Genomic DNA, 27,940 nt, shown 5'->3' on the forward strand with positions numbered 1-27,940 from the left:
CTCTCTCTCCCTCTCTCCCCCTCTCCCCTCCATCTCTCTCCTTCTCTCTCCCTCCCTCCCTCCCTCCCTCCCCCCCCTCTCCCCGTAACATCACATTTTGTTGAGATTTCTGTCAGGCGTCCTTCAGAGCCAACGCTCAGGGCAGTCCTGGTCCTGGGTTTCTGCTGCGAGACCCTCGGTTGATCTGATTGCTGTTCATGGGGAGATTGTTGTTATAATTAGCTGAGCAACTGCATTGTTGCAGTAATGATTAGATGATGCTCATGCTGAAATAAAAGACACTTTTGTCTAATTCCTATGCATATTTAATAAAAACATCTATTTTTTTAAAAAAAGGCAATTTTGAAAATATGCGGAATGTAGCAATTAACCTACGTGCATGTATGTAATAGTAGAAAATGAGCAACTTATTATATTCAAAGGGAGATCTGATAGGCTGAAATTGCTTAAAACATCAGTTATTGAAGATCTACCCTGGGGATTTTAAGAAACCGTTTAACAGATGAAAGTATATTTTGAAAAGTCTGACCTTACAGCAATCATAAAATGAAGGCAAACAGGGCTTCTCCTTCCCTTGCAACAACGCGGAGAGGCCATCTGTGTCTAATCCTGTAATTACAGGCGGACTTCAATTACCTATTCAAACTTGGAGCAGACAGGAGACAGAGCAGCAGCAGCGAATGTGCAGAGAGCTTTGTCTAGACCTCCCTTGACCACCGCCTCAAAGGGGAGCTTTGTCTAGACCTCCCTTGACCACCGCCTCAAAGAGGAATCCAGATCTAACTGTATTTAGTGTGCTCGGTTTGGTTGGTTGGTTGTTTATTTGTTGATTCCTTTTGCTACCATGTTTTTGAATCTGGGAAAATTTTGTTCTGGAACAATCCCTCAAGAAAAAGATGGAATTAGCTGACAGAGTGGGACTTCAGGGTGTTTTTAAAAAGCTTTTTAATTTTCCATCCGATACGGTTTTCTATCCCAATTTCCTAAAGCTGCAGTCTCTGCTGTACCTTGTATAATAATAAGCTCATTAAGGCCAAACTGAAGGGGATGAGAGGTGTCTGTTTTCTCAGGACGCTCGTGCTCCTCGGCTGTATTTCTCCTGTCTTGACAAGTTGGAGGTTGGGCGTATCTATTGTTGGGAGCAGAAAAACAAAGTGGGGGAGGGGAGGGTCAGCCTTTGGCCGATGGAGCTCTTGTGACAGGATGGCTCTCACCGCTAAATGATAAGGTGGCCATTGGGGGGGGGGGGTGTCCGGCTGGGTCAGTCTTGGTACTCTCAGCCACCCAACCTTAAATGGCATGGAGGGTTGGCTTGGCTCATCCGGCAAAAGCGTCCCCTGCCTGGGATGGGGGGGGGGGAAGGAGGAGGAGGAGGAGAGGGAGGGGAGAGTGAGTAGGACACTTTGTGGACTCTGCCTCCCCTGCCTTCCTCCTGGGGAGTCCCGTGAAGGCAATTTGGAAACTGTAGCTCTTCCAGAAGGTGGGCCAGTGAGTGGGGAGTGAGTCTCCCCTCAGGTCCTTCATTATCCCCCTCCACAATTGAGGTGTCTGTAGGGGGACAAAGGAGGGGATGCTGCCTAAGGAAACAGGCCAGCCCCCCCCCCCCCCAGGAAGAAATATAGGAAGGAGCCACCCTAATTGTTTGGGCTGTTTAAAGATGCCAGTGAAAGTTTGGTAAAGTGGCCTCGCGATGCAGTAAAATATAACGAGCTCCTATAGTCACGCTTCTTGTCTGTGTATCAGGGAGGGTGGACACAACTTGAGCGTTTCTGGCTGTCTTCTGAATAGCGTATTGCACCTCCTGGGACTTTTCCCAAGACCACTTGCGGCTCCAGATCCAGCCCTGCGGCACCCTTGGGGCTTAACGGAGCCAATGGCCATGGAAACAATCCCGTCCCCCTTCCACCCGCTCTTGTCACCCGTACAGGGGGAAAATCCCATGGGGGGGAAGAGGCCTGTTTTCCCAGGGCCATTGGATACCGCTGCATTCGTCTCTTGGCTTATGCTGGTTATGCTTATGTACATTTTAAAAATAGCAATGAGCAACGGAAGCCCCACTGGATTTGAGGGCAGAACGCCTGGGGTGCCAGCCTCACCCTCGGCTGCAGAGATTCTCTCTCGCCAGGCAGTGTCCCCACGCATTCTGAGCAGAGAGAAGCTTCCCAAGGAGGGGAAGCTCCAGGACTAAACCCCTGGTCCTCTGGTGACTGACCCAGTTTGGATCCCACCATGTAAGAGTGGTTTAAATGTTTTGACAAGAGTGGTCAACAAAGACAGCTTCAGGTTGTTGAGAGTTTAGCAGGATTGCGATGAGAGGCAACTCCTACCATTTCATGTAAATTGCAAAAGGGAAACTTTCAGCAGTTCTTCATTTGTTTCCACCCCCGCCAGAGGTGGGTTGCTGCTGGTTCAGCCCGGTTCAGCCGAATAGGTAGTGGAATTCAGGCCTGGGTCATAGAACTGGCAGTGACCCAGGCCTGCCACGCTCCTCTGAACCAAGTGCCTCTGAACAGGAACCCTTCCAGCACCCAAATCATTTTAACTTTCAAAAGTAAAATCCAGCTCCCCACTAGACAAAAGTTGCACTTCCCCACCCCCACCCCCCACCCCCAAAAGATCCAGGCACCCAAAAGTAATCTCATAACTTGCAGATGGAACTTACTTTTAAGTAAACATTCATAAACCCAAGCAGTTGTTTTATTTTTATTTTTTTTTAAAAAAAGATCTGCCCCAATCAGCCTTCCCCCTTAATGAGCGTTTCATGTGGTCAGAGGGAAGTTGAGGGAGGGCCCTGTGAGCTCTGCTGGGAAGGAAAAGAGGTCAGCTTCATAAATTACCATCATTCTGTTTACATGATAGGGTTTTACATTTATTAAGAACAAATGGAAAGGGAAAGAAATAAGTGGGAATAGGATTTATTGGGAGTAAAAAGAAACGAAGATATATTTATGTAAGTGCACAAATAAAATTTAAGTTAGTAATTGAGAATTGTTGTAAATCAAGTGCATTTAATCAGTACAGTACAAAGTCAATTTCAATAAACATGTATTTTGCCTATTTCTTTAAAAATTACTGTTCTTAGCATTTCTCACAGCTGCTTTTGTGTTGCGTTTTGTGAGGTTTTGGATCATTGTGTGAAAATATAAATATTAACTGAAGTTCTGATTAGAGTTGGGCAATAAAACAAAAAAGGGGAATATTATTAAAATCAGATGTATCTTATATCGAAATAGAAGATGTGCACACGCCAGTCTGTGGATCTGGTTTATATGGCACAGCTTTCATTTATTGTTTCAACTCTGAAGGAAAGCTTGTCTTAACAACAACACACCCCAACTTCCCTTGGTTTGTGCAGATCATAATCAAGTAGTAAACTGGATGTGTGTCCTTGAACTCAAGTAGCTTACTCAGAAGCAAGCAGGCTGAGGATGGGACTTGGGCAAAGCGTCCCAAACATGCCTGCAAGATGGGCAGAGTTCCACCGACTGGCAGGATGAGATGCGTCGGAGCAGTCTTTGCCCTGGGTGGCTGGGAGAAGAGTCGAGAGGATGGACAGTTAACTCAAATAACTGTCCTCTTTGTCTTCCTCTCCAGTTATACAACTACACAAAAGGCGCTGCTCAGAAGCCATGTGCTTGAGGGAGGGATGGGCTTCCGCTAAGGCCACTCCTGGGATGTGGGATGCAGCAGAAGGAAAAAGAGGATAGAAATAAAATTTCAGCAACCTCAAGGGTTAAATTGCAACCGGGAGAGTTTGTGTAAAAAACTCCCACCCCCACCCCCCACCCCGGCTGTCTCTCACCTGGGCCCATACTGAGGAAGCGAAACACCCGGTGGGATTAATTCCTCATATTTTCTGAGAGCAGCTTAGTTTTCCAGTGAATGAATTGGTTGTCTTTTAAAGTGCTTCTTCACAGGGCACCCTTAATAATTTCTTCTTCTTCCAGCTAATTCACTTTCTCTCTTCCATGTGCTACTCCTGCAAGAGGGGAACCCTGTCCTGCACCAAAATAGGTTGAAATTTTCCAGACTGAACTTTGAATTTTGTCTTTAATTTCTTGGTTTAATTTCTGTTTCTGTTTAAATGCCTAGAAGGACCCCTACCCAGTAACGGTCGAGCAGGGTCTCTAGGTAAAATGTGCAACCTGCGCTTGTTAAAAGTGAAGTCAGTCTCCAACCCTCTTCGGCTTTTCCATTTTTCCTCCTTGTTGATACAAACCAGAAGCGGAGCCAGATCGATCATTAGAGGGAGCCAGACTGTCTCCTGCTTTTCTCCCCTCCCCTCCCTCCCCTCCCTCCAAAGGAATTAAACCTTTTGTTTAAGATCTCCTTGCTGGGTAGGACTTGATCTGAATGACCTTTTTAAAAAAAAAGTTTTAACTTGTTGCTGAAAGCAAAGCCTCCTCGTCATCTTCTGGAAGGCTGACTGGTCCTGCACGTGTTCTAGAGTGCCAGAGAGTTGTACCACCACCACTCCTCCTCCTCCTCCTCCTCCTCCTCCTCCTCCTCCTCCTCCTCCTCCTCCTCCTCCTCCTGCCCAGAGAAGTGGCAGTAGACCAGGCCCTCCAGGCCCCAGGCCCTTCCTTGACAGCAGTGGGTCTGGTGAGCAGTGAAGGAGGGGGGGGCATTGGGGGCTGGGCAGTCGGGGAGCCTGGGGGTGGGCCTGGTGGGTCAGGAGGAGGGGCCAGGAATGGAGCTCTGGTCCCTAATTGGATGCAACCTTGAAGGGTAACCTGGGCAGGATTAAAAGGGGAGGTGGGGAGTGAGGGGCTTTCCTGTCCTTGAGCATTTGGGATCTTTGCAGCGCAGGAAGAGCAGCCCTTTCTCCGGGCTTTGGTCAGGAGTGGGGGAGAGCGAGTGGAGTGGGGCTCCTGACCGCTTCCCAAAGGCTGAGGCGGAAGGGCCCCCAGAGGGCCAGAGGCATGCCCTCTTCAGCACAGGCAGGCAGGCAGGCTCCCTGGTGCCTTTTGTCTTCCCCAAGGAAGAGAAGGAGGGAGGGCGCTCCTTCTCTGCAGCTTTTCCACAGAGGGGAGGAAACAGCCACCGCTGGTCTCCACTCCTGTCATTCCAGACCCCAAAGACGGGGGAAGGAGGAAGGTGACACACATGGCTCCTCCACCTCTGTCCTGACCCTTATTCTAGGTGGGCAGCAGGTGAGCCGAGGGGGCCTTGGTGTTCTCCTCAACCTGGAGTCTCGGCTCCATTTCCGTGGACTCCACGATCCTTGCCTTTTGGGCTCAAAGGGCTACAGGGGTTTTGAAAATCTGAAGGCGGAATTATTTCTAGTATGCCGAATAAATTGGGCTCTAATTCACTTACTATTTTAATTGCATTTGCACATATGGCTAACATTGGGGCTAATTTTTAAGTAGCACTGAAAATCTTTATTTGAAAGTTATTTTATATTATATTATTTGTACTTTAATATGTGCTTCCAGATATTTCCTAACGAGACATCACAAGCTGGGAGCATGTAAAGCTGATTGACCTGGAACATGAAATCTTAATTCTTTTAATGTGACCTGATAAAATCCCCAAGCGAGGCTGAGATGAGATGCTGAAAGTGAATAATTAGTAGGATCCAACGAAAGGTAGAAATCACCGAAAGGGAAACGAAGGCAGCTGAAATCTCTGTGACCATTTAGGGCCAGCTATAAATTAGCAGCACGGCAGCCTTGAGATCCATGTTCCTCAACCGGCAACTTTCAAGGCACGTGGACTATAGTTCCCAGCATTCCCTGCTGGCTAGGAGTTGAAGTCGACAGATCTTAAAACTCCCGAGGTTGAGAAATGCAGCTTTAGGTCACAGGACGACTGTGTCCCCGAGGAGAGGAGAGGCAAAGGCCCTCGGTCTTCCTGTGGGGCACCTTCCTCTGTGCTGCCCAGGCTGCTATCTCTATTACAATAGAGAGCAACCTCTTTTCTCCTTCCCTTTTCTTCCTCACCTGGCTCAAGGTGGACTCAGCCTTCCGTCCTTCCGAGGTCAGTAAAATGAGGAGCCAGATTGTTGGGGACAGGAGGCTGACTCTCTAAAGTGCTTAGAGAGGGTTGTAAAGCAATGTGAAGCGGTCTATAAGTCTGAGTGCTGTGGCTATGGTTATTCTTGGGGGTCTTTTCAGCATTCTGTTGAAGTTCAAATGCAGCTTCTCTAGGGCCAACAAAAGAGGTGCTCCCTGAAAGAGGGTCCCCTGGATTTGTCCCTGGGCACCTGGGGGGGGGGGTCTGCGGCTCCTACTTCCACTGTGCTGGCAGGAGTTGTCTTTTCTCTCCATCTGCCAGATCGTGTCTTGCTCTAACCTCAAGACTGAAGCTGCTTTGGATTTCCAAGTGCAGGCAACAGAGAATCTGTATTGCTTTGGAGGTTTAGCAAGCAATTGGGCACATAGAAAAACCTGTTATTTACACGATCAAATGTAATTATGAAATTCAGTGTAGAGAAAAGTAAAGTCTTAGGCAAGAAGAACCAAAAGTCTTACACACATTAGACTCGGCGAAACCAGGCTTACTAGCAGTAACTAGCAGTAGAGAGGGATCTTGGAAGTGGACAACTAGCTAAATAGGAGCCAGCAGTGTGTGGCGGCAGCCAAAAAACCCAATGCAATCCTAAATTGCATTAACAGAGGGATACACACAAAATCAAGTGAGGTACCAATACCACTCTACAAAGCCCTAGTAAGACCACACCTAGAATCCTGCAGCCAGTTTTGATCACCACACTATAAAAAAGATGTTGAGACTCTATAGAGTGCAGAGAAGAGCAACCAGAGTGATGAGGAGACTGGAGGCTAAAACATACAAAGAACGGTTGCAGGAACTGGGCATGGCTATCTAGTGAAGAGAAGGACCAGGGGAGACATGATAGCAGCCTTCTTCATAGTGGTGGAGGTAGCGAGGCTGGGTTGACCTTCATCCACTCATTACAAGGACTGAGCCTGACAGTTAATTGAAACCACGCCCCTGTCACTAGGCAAAGCCCAGTTCCGACTCAGTCCCTCAATGAGGATGGATGCATCATCGCCTTGTTCCTAGGCTGAGAGGAATAGTTGTGGTATTGCTTTTGTGAGTACGGAGATCGTCTTGATTTGATTCCATCGTGCAGGAGTGACCCTGGTTGACTAAAGCTCCTCACAGAGCTAAAGAGCCTTCGTGGGTCGGTGTCTTTGAGCCCTTTCAGGGCGTGACAGCGTTAGCAGACGAAGGCTCGTTTGTGGCTTGCGGCTTGAAAAAGCGAGAGTGGCTTGAACTACTATATTGCCTGCGAGGTTCGCGTCTTTCAAGTCCACCAACAGCGCGTGCCCCTGCCTTCGCCATCGGTCCTTCTCCGCTTGCGCTCCAGACCTGTCAGCTTCCCCTGTGAGCTCTGGACATTCGATTATGCTGGGAAACGCTCCGCCGTTCCTGCTTGCAGTATAGCAGCGAACCGCTGTAGCCTTGATTGATTGGTAATCACTTGAGCGTCTTTCAGCTACCGCGGAGCGACCCGAGCCTTCAAAAGTGGGGAATTCAGCTTGCGGAGTAGCACGTAGTTAAAAGAACCACCTTGCTTTCAGTGACTGGGACCGTTGGAAAAAAGGTGCAAAGCACCATTTTCGTATTTGCGCGCCCTTTCTCCTGTCAAAATGGCAGCCGCCATAGCCTCTGAAGCAATGGACATTAGCAGGGAGATTACTGCCGAGGCTAGCATTCCCCAGATGGTGGAGGAACAAGTGGGAGCTCCCCCCCCCCCACTGCCTCCACCTCTGCCTCCTCTGGCACCACCAGGGGGCACAAGAAGCCCTTAAAGACCTCAGCAAAAAACGTCAAGTATAAGAAATCCTCTAAACCTGCTTCTCGTTATGAGAAGCAAAAGGAGAAGGCGTTAGAACTCATTTACAGGAAAGCTGCTTCCAAGAAGCTTCCCTCTTTAATCCTACTGATTCGCCTCAGCTTGCCCAGATGCAATTGGCTTTACAGCTTTCTCCTGGGGATAGACAGGGCAGGGAGGCTTCCCTTAACCCTCTTTTTCCCATTGATGTGTCAGGCATCTGGGGGCCAACACAGGAGATAAATTCAACTGTGACTCCTGCAGCATCACTGGCACCTCCTACTTTGCAGAGGGTAGACAGTATCCCATCTACTACAGCAGGCATTGGCCAACCTAATCCCCTCTGCATGGTCAATTTCCAAGACATCATTGCAACTGCCATTTCACAGGGCATTGCAGTGGGTTTGCAGCAAAGGGATGCTCAATCCAACAAGCAGCCAGCCCAAACGCAGGCAGCTGATAGACCTGCGGTGCCTCCACCCTTGGCAACAGTAGAACCTTCCGCCACAGATGAGGAATCAGACCACTCTTCTGAATCCGAGGAAGGGGAAATTAAAGAGGCCGAAATGTCCGAGGATGAGGCCAGTGAACCGGACCAGAACACCTTTTCTGGCCTTTTTCCACCAACCCTGTTCTCTTCATTACTATACAAGGCCAAAATGGCTTCAAATTTCAGCATGCAGCCGGTGCCCCCCCCCTCCCCCCGCCCAGCAACTGTGTCCGCAGACACCCTGTTTTCCGAGCAGGCTCCACCATCAGAAACGATACCTACCCCAAAGATCCTCATTGACCTGGTGCAGCGTCAATGGGAAACTCCTACCTCGGGTCCGACTCCATCGGCTTCTGTCAAGAAATTATTTAACATGGCCAACAAATTGGCTCAGTTCCTGTCGATCCCAGCTATCGACGCCCTGGTAACAGCCCTCTATACTTCAGCCAATATGCTGGGGGCCCCAAAAGATGTCCTTAAACCAGAGGACAAGAAAGCAGATCTTACTCTGCAGCGTGCCCACCAGGCAACGGCATGGGCTGTCCGGACCTCAACCACTGCCTCATTCTTCACCCGCTCCTGTGTTCTCCGGCTGCATGACCTGCAACAGCATATCCCCATCGCAGACCTCCGTGCCCATCAGGATATCGCCAAACTGGTGGCGGCGGTTCAGTTTACATCTGATGCTACCCTGTCATCCGCCAGATTCAGAGCCATGGCATCTTCTGTGGCATCACGCAGACTGTTGCGGCTTCGCCAATGGCAGGCAGACGTACGGCACAAGTGGCGTTTGGCCTTGGCCCCTTTCAAGGGCAAATCTCTCTTTGGGGACGCATTGGATCCTTTTCTCATCGAGAACAAGGAAAAGAGAAAGGTTCTCCCTGCGGCGTCCAAGAAAGACTTCTCCCACTCCGCTCCCTATCCCAGGTGGTCTTCCTTTCAGGGCCAAGATGGGGGGTCGTCCTTTCGGAACCAAGATTATGGTTCGTCCTTTCGGGGGGTGGACTACGGCAACCAGGGGTATAGGCATCAGGGAGGATATTCCTCTAGGCAGAGGGGGCAATCAGATCACTACCGGAGGTGTAAAGCCTCCAAGCGGCCCTTTCGCGGGGGCCGGGGACGTTTTTACCACCAGACCTAATTTACCGGCCTCTAGTTATCCCATTGGAGGCATACTGGCTTTTTTGGCTGATCAATGGGATAGAACCAACTCCGATGTTTGGGTTAGGTCTACTGTTTGTTCAGGGCTTGCCCTCAAGTTTATCTCCAACCCCCCTAGGCTTTTCAGGGCCTGCCCGTTATCTAACAACCCGGCTCGACGACGCCTTATGCAAGAGGCGATTCAGCATCTTTTGGACAAACAGGCAGTCCAGCTGGTGCCGGCGGACCAACACAGCCAAGGATTCTATTCTATACTTTTTGTCGTCCCCAAGGCCTTGGGGGGGGGGGGGGCTGGAGAGCCATCCTTGATCTTAAAAAATTAAACAGGTTTATTCGTTATAAATGTTTCAAGATGCATTCCTTGCAGACTATTTTGAGTAGCGTTACACACAGAGATTGATTTAACAGAGGCATACCTCCACATTCCCATCTTACCCCAGCATAGGCAATTCTTACATTTTTCTTACCTTGGCCATCATTTCGAATATACCCTTTAGGCTGTCCTCCGCTCCTCGAGTGTTCACCAAGGTGCATGCGGCCCTGGTCGCTGCACTGAGGGAGGTACCTGTCAGATTACAGGCATATTTAGATGACATTCTCATACAATCTTCATCACCTAGTCAGGCGCGAAAAGACCTTGCGACCACGATGCAGGACCTTCAGGTCCGTGGGTTTTCAATTAACATATCCAAGAGTCATCTCCATCTGACCGCCAGGTTAGTGCACCTTGGTGCCTTAATTGACACAATTGAGTTTAGAGTATTCTTGTCACAGGAGCGTCCGGAATCCCGCAAGTCATTAGCGGGCCAAGTGGCCAGGGGACACAGGGACTCCTTAGCCACACTTTCTAAATTGCTGGGCACCATGGTGTCTGCCTTTGGGATAGTTCCTTGGGCACGCTTGCATTCCCACAAGCTCCAATGGTTTCTCTTACCTTTTCAGAGGAGACTCTTAAGCTGTTCCCTGGCCAAGGTGCATATCCCAGCGGAGGTTTCCTGTTCCCTCCTTTGGTGGACGTCTCAGGCCATCACCAAGGGCCGTCTGTTCAAGGACCAGAACTCACTGACTCTCACCACAGATGCCAGTCTGCTTGGCTGGGGGGCCCATCTCCAGGGGCAGATGGCCCAAGGGGAGTGTGACCAGGTGGACCGGACTCACAGTATAAACTGGCTGGAACTACGAGCGATCCACCTGCTTCTCCGCCACTTCAAAGACACAATGGCGGGCAGACACGTCTTGGTATTGACAGACAATATGTCAACCAAGGCGCATATAAACCATCAGGGAGAGACCAGATCACGTTCCCTCATGGACGAAGCTATGCAGTTGGGTCTTTGGGCTGAGAGGAACCTGCTGTCTCTCACTGCGGAGCATATTTCAGGGGTGGCAAACGTCCAGGCGGACTGGCTCAGCTACGAGGTTGTGGACAGTGCTGAATGGCGCCCCCACCCATTGATCTTCCGGGACATTGTGCACCGTTTGGCATGCTGGTGATCGATCTCTTCGCCACCCCCAGAACACCCAGCTCTCTCGGTTCTACTCTCGGTTCCTGGCACAGCGGTTGGAAGGGGTGGATGCCCTGAGATGCAGGTGGCCTCTTGGCCTCCTCTATGCCTTTTCCCCGCTTCCTCTCCTGCCTCGTGTCATCCAGAAAATCATGGGAGAGAAGGCGGAGGTGATCCTGGTTGCCCCCCCCCCCCCACTGGCCTTGCAGGCATTGGTTTGCGGACCTGCGGACTCTTTCGGTGGAGGATCCCTCGGGACCGAATCTCCCTCAGCCAGGGGTCGCTGGAACAACCCGATCCTCAGTGTTCCAGTTGACGGCCTGGCACTTGAGCAGAGCATCCTGAGGGGGGACAATTTCTCCTCCAGGGTCATCCGGACGATTCAGACCATGCGACACCCACCCACCGAATGAATCTATGATTCCACTTGGCAATCCTTCTGTTCCTGGTGTGATGGTAAGACCTTGGACCCCATTAAGGCCACCATCCCGCACGTCCTGGAATTTCTACAGGACGGTTTAGATAAGGGTTTGGCCATTAACACCATCTGGCGTCAATTGGCAGCCATCTCATCCATTTTGACCTGTGGAGGTTCACCTTCATTGTCCCAACAACTCACCGTACGTTGTTTCCTTAAAGGGGCTTCCAATCTTAAACCGCCAGCGGTGCACAGATATCCTTCATGGGATTTATCCAGGGTCCTGGATGCTCTTACTTCAGCCCCATTTGAACCCCTTCGAGAAACTTCCCTTAGGTTCTTGACTGAAGGTATCCTTTCTGGTGGCCACTACCTCTGCCAGGAGGACCTATCAGAAAAGACCTGTGTGTTTTCCATTCGGACCAGGTGGTGCTACGGCTGGATCCCTCCTTCTGTGTTACCCAACTTCTGCCCCTGTCCTGCTCACCCAAGTGGCACACCTTGGACGTGAGGAGGACTCTAAAGATCTATTTGAAAAGAACTTGGCCCTTTCGATCCTCAGAGTCACTTTTCGTATCTTTCCAACCGTCATCTCTGGGTAGGAAGGTCTCGTCCGCCACCATAGGCAGGTGGTTGCAGGCCTGTATAGCTAGGCATACCAATCCCATTCTCCATAGTGAGGGGGCAAGAGTATCCAGGATGGGTTAACCTTATCCTCCAGCTGATTGGACTGAGTCAGATAAGCTCTTGGGACACGCCCCTTGCCCACCAGGCTCTCTCCATTATTTGACTTAGTCCTCAACTGGACGGATTGCCATCCTGGATCTCCAAGAGCAACTTTAAGAAGAAAAGAAGAAGAAATCAGCAAGCAGCCGTAATTGAGCTGGAAAGCTCCCAAAGCGGCAGGAAATATTTGCCAAAAGCCCCCTTAGGGGGGCGGCAAGCTGCCCAGGCGTCTGAGTGAGACAAGGATCACTCAGGGATCGACTCTGTCGGGCAAGCCACCAAACAGGGCACAAGCCTTCCATAGGCAAGCCCTGCTGCGCTGAATACAGAGGAAAAGGAGCGCGATCGGCTGGAAGGACAGCGCAGGATCCCACCCAGAAGGTGAGCCCGCCGCTGGAAGCTCTGTGAGGCGCCGGAGCGCTCCGCTGCTCCCCACCGGGTTGAGCAGCGAACTGCGGCTTCCCCAACGCCGCGGAGCACCCGCTCCTGCATCCACATGGCTCACCTCACTGGAGGGAGCCACGAGCAGAGCCTAGCTCCCCCAGTGCCAGAGAGAGGCAGAGAGGAGCGAGAAAACAGCGGGGGAGGCGTGCGGCAGCTCCTAGCACAAGCTGCAGGCAGAGGAAAACTTTTTAAAAAGCGCGCCCTTTCTACTGCTGGTGGGCGCCATTTTGAAGCCAGCTGGGACCACGTGTTCCAAGATGGCGGCGCCCTGCAGCCAGGAAGAAGCCGGCAGGAGTCCAGCACCTGCAACAATGGACAGCAGCCCTGCCAGAAGCCCTGAGGAACAGCCAGAGGTAATCACCACCGCTAGTGCTGCCCAGGGAGGGGGGGAAGGAAAGGCTAAGGAGAAGAGAAAGCACCTTCCCCCCAGGGCACAGCTGGAAGAGGGTGGTCACAAGCCTGCCAAAGCCTCCAAGTTTGAGACTAGAAGGCACAAGAGGCTGGAGGAGATCTATAAGAAGGCAAGTGGGCACCAATCCACCCCAAGCCTGGGACAGAAGGGGAAAGCCCCTGGAGCCCCCCCCCCCTCAAGAGGAGCCACAGGGGAGGAACCCCCATTGCAAGCTAGGATCCCAATTGACACCTCAGGTCTTTGGGGTCTCTCTCAGGGGTGGCAGTCCCCTCCACCTACAGCCTCTCTGGGCCCAGCCCTGCCCATGGGAATCTCACTGCTGGCTTCCCCCCCTGCACAGGTGGGTATGGCACCCAGTCAACAACTCCCACCAGGGGTCCCCAACTTCCAGGACCTAATGATGCAGGCTTTCCAACAATGTATGACAGCAGCCTTTCAGCAGCCACAAGCGCAGCCACAAGCGCAGCCCCAGGCGGTGCCAGCACCCAGGGTACCTGAAGACCTGCTGGACCAGGAGGAGGACATCTCCAACTCCTCAATCTCATCGCAAGACGATAGCGACCTGGATTGCGAGGAGGGAGAAGTCAGGGAGGACAAACTCTCCGAGGACGAAGGTATGCCCCCTCCTAAGCCGGCCTTCACGGGGTTGTTCCAGCCCTCATTGTATAAATCGCTCCTGTTCAAGGCCGAGGCAGCAGCCAAGCTGGGAAACAGAGCGACAGAAGCCTCACCCCAATTCCAAGGGTTCTCGGCTGAGAACATCTTTGACGAGAAGGCCATTGACACAGTGCCAACCCCCAAGGCCTTCCTGGAGTCAATCAAATGACAGTGGGCAACCCCCACAGCCGGCCCAACACCCACATCCACTGATTAGACGTTTTTCAATGTGGATAAGGACATGGCGGGGGTGCTGGCCCAGCCCTCCATCGATGAGCCGGTGCGGGCACTGCACACCCCAACTCACCTCCCAGGGGAACCAGAGGAGGCCCTGAAGTTGGAGGACAGGAAAGCAGATCTTACTCTCCAAAAGGGACATCAAGCAGCGGCCTGGGCGGGGAAGGCGGCCACCACCGCCTCCTTCTTCAACCGGACGTCCCTACTTTGGCTACAGGAGCTGCAACAGCAGATTCCCATCACCGAGAGTAGAGCGCACCAAGACATCAATAAACTGGTGGCAGCCATCCAGTTTTCGGCAGACGCCACCTTGTCCGCGGCCAAGTTCGCTTCCAGAGTCATCGCTTCTACAGTCGCATCCCGCAGACTACTGTGGCTGAGACAGTGGCAAGCCGAGGTGCGGCACAAGTGGTGCTTGGTGTCAGCTCCCTTCACAGGAGACTCCCTCTTCTGGACAGCCCTGGATCCATACCTTGTAGAGAACAAGGATAAGAAGAAGGTGCTTCCCACGGCTGCAAAGAAGGGTCAGTCCAGAGCGACGCCTGACCCCAGACGGTCCTACTCCAGGGGACAGGACTTTGGGGCTTCCTTCCGGGGTCAGGACTCTTTCAGGGGTTCTGAGGCGGGTTACTCAGGGGCCAGGCAGTACCAGGGTTTGCTGCCAGACAAAGGTACCCAGATAGGCCGCAAAAAGGCAAACAGCAGAAGCAGCCCTTTCGAGGGGGCGGAGGCGGCGGCGGGGGGCGCTCCTTCCGCAAACGCTGAGGCTAGACCAGACTCACCTCCCATTGGGGGGCGCCTAGCGTATTTCGCAGATCACTGGGACTGCTCCACCTCTGATGGGTGGGTGCAACACACCATCAGACATGGGCTGGCCCTGGAGTTCCTTTTCAGCCCCCCTGGGTTCTTCCGAATCTGCCCGGTGTCCAATAACCTGGCCAGGAGGTTATTGATGCAGGAGGCCATACAGCACCTGCTGGATATCCGAGCCATCCAGCCAGTGCCCCTAGAACAGCAAGGTCAGGGGTATTACTCAATCCTTTTTGTCATCCCCAAGGCTTCAGGGGGATGGAGGGCGATTCTGGACCTGAAACGGCTAAACCGCTTCATCCGCTACAGGAGGTTCAAAATGCATTGCCTCCACTCCATCCTGGAGGGGATCAGGCAGGGGGACCTCCTCACTTCCATAGACCTTACAGAGGCCTACCTCCACATTCCAATCCTGCGAGATCACAGGAGGTACCTCAGGTTCTGTTACCTAGGGCAGCATTTCCAATACCGGGCCTTGCCCTTCGGGTTGTCATCTGCCCCCCGGGTGCTTACCAAGGTAATGGCTGCCTTGGCAAGGTTGCGGTTAGAATCCAATGTTACCTGGATGACCTGCTAATACAGTCATCCTCCATTGAGGGGGCCCTAGGGGACCTAGATACAACCATGGTGGCACTAAGGGAGCATGGGTTCTCGGTAAACCTGGCCAAGAGTCATCTTCACCCCTCCACTAGATTAATCCACCTAGAGGCTCTGATTGATTCAGAGGAAGGCAAGGTTTTTCTGTCCACAGAAAGACAGAACTCCCTGAGATGACTAGCCATACAGGTGGTCTCGGGAGGTAGGGTGTCTCTAGCCACCCTGTCCAAGCTGCTAGGCACCATGGTCTCGGCCATTGGCATTGTCCCATGGGCGCGCCTCCACACCAGAGACCTACAATGGTTCCTTTTGCCTTTCTAGTGAAGGCGCAGGAGCTGTTCCCAGACCAAGGTCCGACTCCCAGCAGAAGTCTCCCGCTCACTGATCTGGTGGACGTCCCCCGCAATTACAAAGGGCGAGGTCTTCAGCACGCCAGACCGGGTGACAGTGACCACGGATGCCAGCCTGTTTGGGTAGGGGGGCCCACCTGCAGGACCAGATAGCGCAGGGACAGTGGAGCCAGGCGGAGCTGAAGCACAGCATCAATTGGCTGGAGCTCAGAGCAGTCCGCCTTGCCCTGATGCATTTCCACCACTCTGTCAAGGGCAGGCACATTCTAGTCCTCACGGACAACATCGCCACAAAGGCTCATGTGAACAGACGGGGGGAACCAAATCAGGGGCCCTGATGCAAGAGGCCAAGAGGCTGGGGCGATGGGCAGAGAGAAATGTGCTATCCCTAACGGCAGAGCATATAGCAGGGGTGGACAACACCAGAGCCGACTGGCTCAGCAGGGCAGAAGTAGACCACTCAGAGTGGAGACTTCACCCAGACATCTTCAGGGAGGTGATGAACCGGTTCGGTCACCTGGAGGTCGACTTATTTGCCACGCACCTCAACACCCACCTACCGAGGTTTTACTCCAGGTACCGAACCCACGGAGCGGAAGGGGTGGACGCCCTCCGCTGCACGTGGCCCAGGGGGCTTCTATATGCATATCCGCCCTTACCACTGATTCCCAGAGTAATTCAGAAAATTCTTCGGGAGGGGGCGGAGGTGGTGCTGATTGCCCCTTACTGGCCCAGGAGGCCCTGGTTTGCAGACCTCCAATCACTCTCGGTGGGCAGAGCGTGGAGAATTCCCCAGGAGAGAATATCCCTCAGCCAGGGCTCCCTGGAGCACCCGGAACCCCAATGGCTCCAGTTAACTGTGTGGCGGTTGAGCGGAGCATCCTGAGAGAGGGAAAGTTCTCCCCCAGGGTGATAGAGACTATCCAGGCCACCCGAAGACCATCCACGGTGCGTATATATGGCGCAACGTTGCGGGCCTTTGCCATGTGGTGTAGCTCCCGCGGGCAGGACCTAGTGAGAGCCACGGTTCCCATAGTGCTGGAATTCCTCCAGGCAGGCCTGGACAGGGGGTTGGCCCCCAACACTATTAGGAGACAAGTCTCGGCATCTCCTCAGTGCTGCTGTGCGGCAGAACTCAGTCACTCACCCAGCAACTCTTGGTCAGGCAGTTCCTGAAGGGAGCGTCCAACCTCAAGCCACCTCCCGTACATAGGTACACCTCCTGGGACCTACACAAGGTGTTGGGGGCCCTGACGGGGGAGCCGTTTGAGCCATTGCGAACGGTGTCCCTAAAATTCTTAACCCTTAAGGTGGCGTTCCTGGTGGCCATCACGTCCGCTAGACGGATATCAGAACTGCAGGCCCTGTCTGTCAGGGAAGACCTCTGCACCTTTCATCAGGACAGGGTGGTGTTGCGGTTGGACCCCTCCTTCATACCCAAGGTATGTTCGTGCTTCCACAGGGCACAGGAGCTGGTTCTGCCTAATTTCTGCCCGGACCCTTCCCATCCTCTGGAAAGGAAATGGCACACATTAGACGTGAGAAGGGCTCTGAGGATCTACCTCAGAAGAACCCGGCAGCATAGAAGGTCTGAGGCCCTGTTCGTCTCATTCCAACCGGGGTCTCTGGGCAGGAAGGTGACCGCCGCCACCATAGGCAGGTGGCTGAGATCCTGCATAGCTACGGCCTACCAGTCTCAGGGCATTCAGCCACCGAGCCCATCACAGCACACTCCACAAGAAGTGCGGCCACCTCTGCGGCCTGGGCTACTCAGGCGTCATGGACAGAGATATGTAGGGCAGCCACTTGGTCTTCCCCCTCACCCTTCGTGAGGAATTACAAGTTAGACACCTTTGCCTTGGCGGAGGCTTCGTTTGGGCGCAGGGTCTTACAGACGGTGCATAGGGCAGGGGACACCCCCCCCCACCAGGCTTAGTTGGCCAGTGCCCTCAGTATGTGACCCTCCCTAGGGACGCGCTAGCTTTGGTACGTCCCATCCTGGATACTCCTCCCCCCTCACTATGGAGATAGGGCGTTGGTACTTACCTGATACGCCTCTTCTCATAGTGGGGGGAGGAGTATCCAGACCCCCCCTGATATGGTTATGTAACATGTGTTTGTTGAATGTTGCACTGGTATGTTAAGTTATTCTTCAATAAAAGGTTTGAAACGATACTAAGAGTCTGGAGTGGATGGCATAACGAGTCGGATAGAGTTCTTCGCCAAATAATGGAGAGAGCCTGGTGGGCAAAGGGGGCGTGTCCCAAGAGCTTATCTGACTCAGTCCAAACAGCTGGAGGATAAGGTTAACCCATCCTGGATACTCCTCCCCCCACTATGAGAAGAGGCGTATCAGGTAAGTACCAACGCCCTTTCTGTTCCAATTCCATGCAGGTTGACGGCACATTCTACAAGGAGTGCTGCTGCTCCGGCGGCCTGGATGGCCTAGGCTTCCTTGGCGGAGATTTGCAGGGCGGCGACATGGGCTACCCCGTCCCCCTTCATCAAGAATTATAAGTTGGACGTTTTTGCATCTGCGGATGCAATCTGTTAATTTTTACTATTCATTCATTTTAGGTTAATAACATTGAGAAACTCAAAGACTTTCTTCTGCAGCACCGGAAAGATTATATTAATGCTTATAGGTAAGTGTCATGATTGAAAAAGTGAAAATTGATAATCGTGAGAAAAAACACGTATGAATCAGTGCTCCCATGCCAGTTTCCCAGTCTGACTCTGAATTTAGTGGCATGGCACGGAGCTTAATTGTCCTTGGAGTAGGCAAAAAAGAGTTTATACACTGTCAGTTGGAGGGCTGTTCTAAGGGCTGAATCCCAGCTGATGCTTGGGGGCATTTTAATATGTCGCTGCCAGTCTTTCTATGGGAGGCTTCTGGAATGGAAATAAAGGCCATCAGGATGCATAGTTTTCAAGGGGGGGCGGCGAAATATAGCACATAGGAATATAGCACATAGGAATCACTGGTTGTCCCTTGATTGTTCTGGTTGCGTGACCCTATAAGTACATAAATAAACATGACCCTAGCTTATGCGAATTCTGCTAATTCTAATTATTTTAATAGGCCCTTATTGTGTCAGGTAAACAAATGTCACAAAAAATGGGAAAGGGGCAGAAATGTGAGAATTAATTTAGAATAAGGAAGTTTGCGCTGCAGTCGCTCTCTTCTTCTGTTCACTCAAGTGACCTCGTGACTGAGTTGGGCGTTACATTAAGAGTAGCTCCAAGGCAGGTAATCAATTTTCATAGTCAACATTCATTATCCTTCTCCAAAGATTGTGCAAAGTACTTATGTACTGAGCTTTTCTTCAGAAAAACACGGCTGAACTGCTGACTATTGTCTTTCCCAGCCACCTCATGTCGGAGTACGTGCGAATGTCTGACACAGATCGAGATCAGATTGACCAAGATGCCCAGATCTTCATGAGAACCTGTGCTGATGCGATTCAGCAGCTCAGAGCAGAAGGTAATTTAAGCTCCACGTGGGGGCCTTCTAGCCAGACGGGCAGAGAGCTCTTTTGGGGAAAAATAAGCTTCTGTATCTTTTCATTTCAGCACACAAGGACATCCATTCCCTACAAGTGAAGCAGCACCGAGAAACTGTATTGGATTTCATTGCAGACTATTTAAAAAGTATCAGGTTTTTTTTTGAAATAACCATACTTGTGTTTATATGTTTTGCAAAATTAGTCTCTGCTGTTGTGACCACTTCATTTTCAGAAATTCTCTTCCATATGCGGGCCAATTGAAAAGCAAGTTCTCCAGTGAGAAAGGAAGAGTCGGCCAATTTTCTGGAAGAATCTCGCTGGCAGCTGGAGGCTGAAGGCAGTGGCCTAACTCAGCCTGGTGGGCAGTAGTTTCTATGGACAGTGGGCCGGGGGCTTAGTGATAATGGAGTAGTTATTAAACAAACAAAAGCTTTTTAACTGCTTGGAAAAAGGCAAAGGGTTCTTAATAAGTCCACTGATAGTAGTGAGATAGTGAAAAAAAACAGAAGAATATTTAAAACAGAAAACATTTCATTTCATTAACATCAATTTTTAATAATACCTCCATTTTCCCCCTACCTCCTAAATCTTGAAATCTACCTGTGTAGTCACTAGGAGTTGAAAATGGCTTGTTGGCACAAGATCATTCAATTCCTGAAATAATTCACTCTGTTTAAACTGACATGTAGCTAATAACAGAGTCACATGGTTCATTTTCAATAAAATTGGGGAAACAAATGTTATGCTCATTGGTGCACCAAATCTTTTTTCAGCAATCTAAAACTGTTTCATTAATTTTAGAAGTTGAGTAAGACAATGCAGTTTATAAATTTATTTCCTATTGTATATTATTGCAGTAACTCTTCTTGAACAAGGTAACCTTCGCCCGTGTCTCAATATTCAAAACATTGCCAGTCAGAAATACCTATGCAAGCTATCTTTAGCCCAAAGGTTTAGCCCCTCCATTATCCCAAATAGATTTGGAAACGATTGTAAATTTTAGGTTTAAATGTTTTTATAATTAAGATATGTAAATGATCAGATCTGGGAGGCTTTACTGTGGTTATGCTAAAATGAGAAATAGAAAAGAATAATTTAAATGATCAAATTGAGGTCATTTCAAAAGGTCAGTCCCTGTGGCTCTAGCCCCAAAGGCCCTTTGACTTCCAGCCACTCACCCTGGATGGACATCAAGTGAGAGCTGATGTTGAAGGCTGTAAATCCCAACAAAGCTGCAGGTCCAGACGGGATGTTGGGGAAAGTGGTAAAAACCTGTGCTGACCAATTAACGGGGGTCCTGACAAGGATTTTTAACTTCTCCCTGCAACAGGCCAGAGCCCCATCATGCTTGAAAGCACCCACAATTATCCCAGTTCCGAAGAAAGCAGCCATACGTAGCTTGAATGACCGTAGACCCATTGCACTGACGTCTATAGTGATGAAGTGCTTTGAGAGACTGGTCCCACAACACCTCAGGTCCTGACTTCCACCAAATTTTGATCAACACCAGTTTGCTTATAGAAGCAACAGGTCGACAGGGGATGCCATCGCCACGGCTCTACATATTGCACTGAGCCACCTTGAGAAAATCTGGGAATTATGTCAGAATGCTTTTTATAGACTATAGCTTGGCCTTTAACACCATCTTACCAGGAATTCTCATTGAAAAGTTGACTGACCAGAAATTCCCTTCCCTGCCTTGTGAACGGATCAAAGACTTCCTGACGGATCGTCCACAAACAGCAAGGGTTGGGTCCTTTGCATCTTCCGCGCTGAAGCTCAGCACAGGCTCCCCTCAGGGCTGTGTGCTCAGCCCATACCTGTACTCGCTGTATATATATATGACTGCATATCCTCTGATCCATCCAAAATCATAATAAAGTTTGCAGACGACACAACAGTGCTGGGTCTCATAACTGAAGGGGACGAATCAGCATACAGGGAAGAAGTGCAGAAGGTATCCGCATGGTGCTCAAGAAACAACTAACATCTAAATACCAGTAAGACAAAGGAGATGGTGCTAGATTTCCGGAAGCACAGAGAGGAACCTGCCCCACTGTATATGGAGGGGGGCCGTGTGGAGAGGGTTTCCTCTTTTAAATTCTTGGGAGTGCTTATTAGTCAAGATCTCACCTGGAAAAACAACACGTCTCTGGTGATTGGAAAGGGCCAACAGAGACTTCATTTCCTTAGAGTCCTGTGAAAAAAATCTGCTGGAACAACGGCTGATGACCTCTTTCTATCGGTCCACCCTAGAAAGCGTCCTCACATATTGTATTACAGTATGGAATGCTGGTTTAACAGCTGCGGACAGGAAGGCCCTACAGAGAGTGATCAATTCGGCACAAGAAACCATTGGTTGCCCTCTGACACCACTGGATGACATCGCCAGATCTCGCTGCTTTAGCAGAGTAAGGAAGATACTCAGAGAGGATTCTCACCCTGGTCAGTGTCTCTTTGCACTTCAACCATCAGGCAGAAGGCATCAAAGTATAGCCACCCAAACAAACAGGTTTAAAGATAGTTTCTATCCTTGGGCTGTGAGACTCTTAAACACAACCACAATCACTCCATGCACACACTAGGTTTTTTCCCCTTTTCTTTCTTTTTTCGTTTCTGTTATAATTTTGCACCAGTGAGGTTAAAACCAATTTCGTTATATTTAAGTACAATGACAATAAAGATTATAAAGTACTTATAAAGAAGAAGTTGGTTTATTGCATTATAAAAATTGCTACAAAAGAGAAATGCAACCATGATTTATAAATCAGGAATACTGTGGTAGAAACTGCTCTTCTGAATAAGCCATTTTTTTAAAAAAAGATAGGAAGGCATGTGATAAAGTAGAATTGGCAGTGAATTTGAGAATGCAAGATTGTACCCCAAGTAATCACAGTTCAGTTTGATATAAATGCAAATATTCATTCTGCTCTCTTTCACAGGAGTGTGCAAGCTGTATTCGGAACAGAGAGCAATACGGGTCAAGCGTGTAGTGGATAAAAAGAGATTGTAAGTGAGACTGTTGTTACTGCATTGGAAGATCTCGTCAATTTCTGTGCAAACTTCTTGGTCTTTGATTTGCTTCTAGTATTGGTTCTGAAGGTTTTGTAATGTCGTGTAACCATAACAAGCAAGCATTGTGAATGTTTCTTTTTAAACTTACCCAGAATTTTATATAGATTATTTCCCCCTCTTTGCTTTCTGGTTTTTTTATTTTATTTTGCAGAATGATAATGCTTAAGCCTCTCGTATTTTAGCTGAATTCAGTGGGATTTCCTTTTTGAGCAATTACACAAGTTTATTATACAACATTGCTAATTCAGTATTGAAGGTAACTACGTACAGTAGTAAGGATAGAATGCCCAAGGGGCCTGAGCTTTTCCCAGGGCTGTCAGTATAATTACGTCATGCAGCAAAATTAACCAGAGGGAATAATAAGCCCATTGCACAGGTTGGTGTGGATTATGTAATCAGGAGAAGTGAATGAATCATCTCGAATACACGGTGTCCCAAATTACCTTAAGGAAAGAGAGAACAAACTGTTTCGCCCTCTCGAGAAATTATGAATTTCCATATCCTGCTCAGAATGTGAGCTTCCCAAAGCTGATTTTCCTAGAAGTGGGGGGGGGGGGCTCCAATTGCACATTGCTGGGGAGAGCTACAGGTTTTCCATTTCTAAAGTAATGTTGAACATATTTAACCTTCTATGTGGCAATAATCAAACAACTATCTAATATCTATAAAGTGTTTATTTTGAACTATACTTCCTTGCTTTCATTTCTGCAAAAATACCCATTAAGTTGGAAAAAAAGTAGCCTAATTCTTCATGGCAGAATGAACCAATGCCCTTTTATGACCTATAGAAGATCCTGAGGAATCATGGACTTATTTCAGTTTGTCAGACATATCCCTCTGGCACTCCTCGTATTCATGACGAAGAGCCTATTGTAGTTCTAATCCACCCACAACTGAAATGGTGTGTATAATTCAAACATGACTTAAATCAGCAAAAGCAAGAAGCACAAGTAGCATGGGAAGGATGAAAATAAAAGGATGCTGGCCATTAGAAGGACCAACTGATCACAAAACTGTCTGGCAGATGAGGGGGCCTCCTCCTGTCCTTGGAAAGACCACCCCATGGTCCCCATGGGGGGAAAATTGGCTTTTCCAGGGAGGCCCCCCACTCCACTCCCAGGGCTTTCAGGGGAGAAGCCCCTTCCCCACAGGGCGTCTGGAAAGGCAAGACCCTGGAGGAGAGCTGCTGAATGTGACTCTCTCTCTCTCTCCCTCCCTCCCACCCCCTCCCTCTCAGCAGCTGCCATTAAATGCAGCAGAGAAATAGAGCCAGCAAAGCGATTGTTTTCCCTACCAAGTCTGACAACACATTTATTGCCAGCCTAAATTAGAAATGTTTTCTGGAGAGCAACTGTTAAATCCAGAGATGATTGCAGACTAAGAAGAGCAAAATCCAGAATCCTCTGATTTTAAATGCAACCGCTGATTCATCTTGGCTCTTCCACCCCAGGGGGGGAGGCTGCTGTCCTCCTTGGGAGTAAAATCACCCGTGTGCTGGGGCCAAGGGATGGTGCCTCCTTGTGGATGCATTGGCAGCAGGACCTGAGAGGGGTCCTCCTGCCTCCTTCCAAGATGTAGCACCCCCCCCCCCCATTCCCAAAGCTGGCCTCTTCTGATTGGGCCCAGGCAGGGTCGCCTGCAATGATTCCACCCAGTGGTGAAAGGTGGAAAGTTTTGCCACCGGTTTTCTGGGTGGGGTGGTGGTGGTCATGTGACTGGGTAGGTGTGGCCAGCTTTTTTTTTTAAAGCATTTTTTACTACCAATTCACCCGAACTGGTAGTACAAGATACTTTAAGAGGGTGGGGGGGAAGGTTTCAGCTGTACCGTGTGATCGTGGGAACCTTTCCCCCCATTTTTTAAGTGAAAAAAGTGCTTTAAAAATTGGAAAAAAAGGGTTCCCATTATCAGCACAGCTGATTGTCACGGAACCTTTTTTTTCACTTCTTAAAGCATTTTCTTCCTGTCAGTTCGGGCGAATAGGCAAGAATAAAATGCTTTAAAAAGTGGGAGGGTGGGGGAAAGCTTTCTCAGAAGCTTTTTTTTTACTGCCGGTTGGCAGAACCAACGACAATTGTCCCTGCCGGTTTGTGCGAACCGGTGGGAACCGGTAGCATTTCAAGCCCTGATTCCACCCAAACCGGCCTTTAGACGGCTGTCAATCACTTGGCTCGTTACGCATTTAGAGAGAACAGAGAAAGGTGGAGAGGTTCCACTCTGCTGTTCCTTTTATTATTTGCCTTTTGTTTCAATTATGGAAGTTTGAACCAAATTCAGAAATTATTTGTGGTGGTATTTGATGGCTTCCCAAGAGGCCCTCTGTCACTTTGGGGGTGGGGGGTGGGGAGCTGATTGTTTGATTGCACCCACTGCTGCTGGGAGAGGGGGTAAGCAGGGTAGGCATAAGGTATGCGTATGGGCACAAGAGGGTCCTGGGGTTTTTTGGGGGGTGGGGGCAGAGGGCAAGCCTGGCCCTGAGGGGCCCCTCTGTGTGTGTGTGTGTGTGTGTGTGTGTGTGTGCAGGGGGGAGTGGGGGCGGGCAGGCTTTCCAGGCTGCTGGGTGGAACGGAGGAGGAGAGCAGCCCATGGTTGATCACCTCTCCTGTTTTGTTCCTTCAGATCCAGGCTTGAGCCTGAGCAAAGCAATAAGTCAGCGCTACCTGCTTCTGGTGGAAAAGCCCCCGAGACGGAGACGGAAGCTCCTCCTCCTCCTCCTCCTCCTCCTCCTGAGGAATGGGAAGAAAAACTCACCAGGGAAGGCGGCCGAGGTGCTAATCCCTTCCTGCCTCCTGCAACATCACCACATCCATGCTTTAAATGTTGTAGAACGTTGAGGCTCGACCGGCTTCCGGTTGGGTAATTTCCTCTTTAGGAACAGGGGGAAAAACAGTCCTCAGTTATTTATCACGATGGCTGCATGGACAGTGAAAGGGTAGATTCCATGGGTTTCGGAAGGGGGGGGTCCAGTCTCAATACCACGACTCACTCATGGTGGAGCCTTCCCATCAGTGGGGCTTGTTTTCCCTCCCTGCTGGAGGAGGGTTTCTGCTACAGCAGCTGCAGACTTTCCCTGGCTCTGCGGCTTTCCCTGGAGCTGCTCGGGGGGAACGGGGGAGGCTTCTGTAGACGGCAAAGAGTAGCCTCCCTTCGCGGGAGCAGGAGAAGAAAGAGCCGCAGAGCTGAGCTTGCCCGGTCAGTTTCTGCCCTTTCCTTTGGAGGGCGACCCTCAGGCTTCTGGAGAAGAGATTTCACCCAGGGTGCCAAGATGGGAAGAAGGGAATCTCGGGCTTCCTCTGAGGGGAGAAATCCAATTGCTCTCCCCAAAAGGACGCTCATGGGGATGGGGATGGGCTCAGTGGTGAGAGGAACAGCCTCCGCCCTACACAAACTAGAACACCCGAGAACTACGGGAGGTCTATTATCATCTACCAGGTGCAAAGATTCTGGCTGTTGTTTGCCCATGGTTTGTAAAATCAGAAGATTTGACCATTCAACCTGCTGATCACCACTACCCTTTTCTTCGCTTTCACGTCAGAACTAGGGACATTCCCAAAAGAGGCTGGAAAAGACTATCAGAAAGGATTCCAAGTGGCCAGGGAGGGAGGCGGAAGGGTTGAGCAGGGATATTGCCTCTACTTCCAGCTGAAGGCCAAGGCCACAGAAGGAGCCCAACGGCTGATTGGCAAAAGAGTCCTGTTGAGAAAGCTCCTGCAGGGAGGTCGGGTGGAGCAGGAGGAGGAGGAGAGGACTTGGAAGGTGTCTTGTTGAGGGCATCTGGAAAGTTTGAAAATAGATCCAGAGGGGAGAGGAGGCCGAGATCCAGAGCCTCCTCCATGCTATGGAATTCTGTCCAATACCAGCAGTCAAGATAGCCTTGTGTTCCTGGCTGTTGTGTTCCTTGTCTGGACTACCTCACAGCGACCGTGGCTCTTGGAGGTCTGAAAGTACTCCTCCCGCTCCTCAGTTTCACACTCCTGAAAACGAGGGAGGGTCCTTTCCTCAACCTTCAGGCTCAAATCTTTTCCTTCCCGGGCTCTTGTCTCGGCTGCAGTCATTCCACCCCACTTCACTTGAGCCTCTGGCCCCTTGAGCAGACTTCACCGGTTGGAGTACAACCTGAGGCAGAACTGAGCAGCTTTGTCAGCCAGAGTCCCTCATGGAGGATCCAGCGAGGGCCGGGTCCCTCCAAAATAGGCCCTTGGGATGGCCGTTGACCAAGACAATGGAGGGCAGAGAAGTACATTTTGCCATCCTTATTGCCGTAGTAGGGGATGCAGGCCATGGACCAGATTTGATCGGATTCGCTCGTGTGTCTTCCGTCGCTTGGGAAGCTTCATGTTCTGGAACTCTTCCGAAAACTCTGCTCTGGGGATGGCACACGGAGAGAGAGCTCATGTGGCGCTGACAAGGCCCTCCCCGGGCCCCTTCCACACAGTCACCGTCCCACCCAAGCTCCGCCATGGGTCCTCCAGCCCTTCTGTGGGGAGGATGGCAGCAGCCGACCAGGAGGCTCTCAGAGAAGGACTGGGGGACGAGCCTCCCTTGCCAGATCATTTTGCAGTTGCCCAGAGACCAAACACCCCCCCACCCCCCCAGGCAGCCCCCGGGATTCATTGGGCCCAGGGGTAGGCCAAGGAGAGGGGTAGGTCCCTGCTTGCCACGGAGGCCACCAGCTCCTGAGCCGCTCTGGGCTCAACACCACCACCGGGGCAGCATCAGCAGCTGGCCAGAGGTGCTTTAAGGTCTTTGGGCATGAATAGCCAGGACTGACGCCAGGAGGGACAGGGCGTCCTGGGGAATAGAGGCCCCCGAGATTCCTACGTAGCAGGCAAGAACGGAGGGCTCCAAAGAAGCAGAATTGTGTGGCTTCACCTCACATTGAACGGGTCTCTAGCCAGTTGGGACTGCCTTCATGCGGATGGCTGTTTTGTTTGGCTTCTTTTGCAGAGAGGAACCTAGTGGACGAGCATGCTGGTTTTGGTCTTGGTCAAGACAGCAGAGGAGAAGATGAGCTTTCCCCAGAAGAAATCCAAATGGTAATCCATCTTTTCATCCTGAGCAGGAAGCATCTGCTGGGGAAGCTCTTGCAAAGACTTCCTGAAATGGGCCACCTCGTCAGGCACCCTTTCCCTGGCCAGGCAGCCTGGGAGACCACGCAGGTGGATTGGGCTCTCTCTCCCTCTCTCTCTCTCTCTCTCTCTCTCTCCCCTCCCTCTCTCTCTCTCCCCACTCCCTTTCTCTCTCCCCCCTCCCTTTCTCTGTCTCTGTGTATGTGTGTCTCTGTCTTTCCATCTATGCTCTCCCTATGCTCTCTCTCTGTCTCTCTCTCTGCTCCCTTCCTTTCTCTCTGCTCTCTCTCTCTCTCTCTCTGTGTGTCTCTCTCACTCCATCTCTCTCCCCCCTCCCTTTCTCTCTCTCTCTCTCCCTGTGTGTGTGTGTGTGTCTGTCTCTCTGTCTCTGCTCTCTCCCCCTCTCCCCCCTCTCTCTTTGCTTCTTATCTTTGGCTGCTTTGGGGGGGGGGGATCAGCATGGCATTTTGGTAGGACACTCCTAGAGGAAGCCAACCGGAGGAGTTACCTTTGTGTGTGTGTGTGTGTGTGTGTGTGTGTGTGTAGGAGGCTAAAAAGGACAATCCAGCAGAGTGGAGAGAGAGGGAGGACTGCTGATGGTTCTGTAGATCGTCCCCTCAGAGTTGATGACTGCTGGGTGTGCACGGATTGGGGCACTGCTGGCCTCATGGAGGAGCTCAA

The 27,940-nt window shown here is 50.7% G+C and overlaps 1 protein-coding gene across 4 annotated transcripts in view; it reads left to right on the top strand.

Annotated features, from left to right (window-relative positions):
• The window catches only part of STX18 (syntaxin 18), a 45,354-nt gene that overhangs the window by 9,411 nt on the left and 8,003 nt on the right, over positions 1-27,940 (top strand). For 2 of the 4 annotated variants that reach the window (XM_081959584.1, XM_081959583.1), the window contains exons 2-7: positions 18,189-18,256; positions 18,980-19,095; positions 19,185-19,262; positions 22,060-22,126; positions 24,810-24,958; positions 27,138-27,226. In XM_081959584.1, coding sequence (XP_081815710.1) covers positions 18,189-18,256; positions 18,980-19,095; positions 19,185-19,262; positions 22,060-22,126; positions 24,810-24,958; positions 27,138-27,226 — 567 coding nt within the window. Of the gene's footprint in view, positions 1-5,567; positions 5,592-18,188; positions 18,257-18,979; positions 19,096-19,184; positions 19,263-22,059; positions 22,127-24,809; positions 24,959-27,137; positions 27,227-27,940 lie in introns of those variants that run through there. The other 2 variants (XM_081959586.1, XM_081959585.1) reach the window with 2 other exon arrangements.

The sequence above is a fragment of the Natrix helvetica genome (genome assembly GCF_964273705.1).
Source record: "Natrix helvetica genome assembly, chromosome: 7".
Taxonomy (NCBI): domain Eukaryota; kingdom Metazoa; phylum Chordata; class Lepidosauria; order Squamata; family Natricidae; genus Natrix; species Natrix helvetica.